This window comes from Chiloscyllium plagiosum, chromosome 21 (genome assembly GCF_004010195.1).
Source record: "Chiloscyllium plagiosum isolate BGI_BamShark_2017 chromosome 21, ASM401019v2, whole genome shotgun sequence".
In the NCBI taxonomy this organism is placed as follows: domain Eukaryota; kingdom Metazoa; phylum Chordata; class Chondrichthyes; order Orectolobiformes; family Hemiscylliidae; genus Chiloscyllium; species Chiloscyllium plagiosum.
In genome coordinates, this window is record NC_057730.1 from 52,918,901 (window position 1) to 52,919,578 (window position 678).

Genomic DNA, 678 nt, shown 5'->3' on the forward strand with positions numbered 1-678 from the left:
GGGGGGGAAGAAGGGGGGGTGGGGGGGAGAAGATGTGAGGGACTGAGGGGAGCCCCTGCCTCCCATATCTCAGTGTCCATATCCCCCGGCCCCCCCGGTACCTCCTCAGATACAGCGGTGTTGATCACCAGCACCAGGTTCCCCGGGTCACTGTATAACTTGAGGAAGTTGAAGAGAATCCTGTCCACCCCCAGGCCCCTGGCCGTGATCACCAGCCCGTCCTCATGGAATAAATCCAGGAAGATCTGACTCTCGTGCTCCAGGAGAGGAGTCATTTTCCCGGGGACACCGTCCACCTCAAACTCCCCGCCACTCCCCCCACAACAACAGGCCGCGAACAGCCCTCCACCGCCACCGCCACCTGCCGGCCGGCGTTCGCATCGACACCTGCCCTCCGCCGCCACCGCCACCTGCCGGCCGGCGTCCGCATCGACAGCTGCCCTCCGCCGCCACAGCCACCTGCCGGCCGGCGTCCGCATCGACACCTGCCCTCCGCCGCCACAGCCACCTGCCGGCCGGCGTCCGCATCGACGCCTGCCCTCCACCTCCACCTCCACCGCCACCGCCATCTGCCGGTCGGCAGTGGCTTCTTTCCGCCTGGCACCCAGGGTTCGCTGGGAATTCAGATGGACAGCTCATAGAATGTAGCAGCCCAGAGCCAGGCCATTCGGCCCCTCG

General features: G+C 66.7%; 1 protein-coding gene across 2 annotated transcripts in view; it reads right to left on the reverse strand.

The window, feature by feature from the left end:
- ercc4 (excision repair cross-complementation group 4) overlaps positions 1 to 326 on the reverse strand; it is a 63,806-nt gene extending 63,480 nt beyond the window's left edge. For both annotated transcript variants that reach the window (XM_043712109.1, XM_043712108.1), the window contains exon 1: positions 102 to 326. In XM_043712109.1, coding sequence (XP_043568044.1) covers positions 102 to 275 — 174 coding nt within the window. In that variant the 5' untranslated portion in view covers positions 276 to 326. The remainder of the gene's footprint in view (positions 1 to 101) is intronic.
- Between the last annotated feature and the right edge of the window lie 352 nt (positions 327 to 678).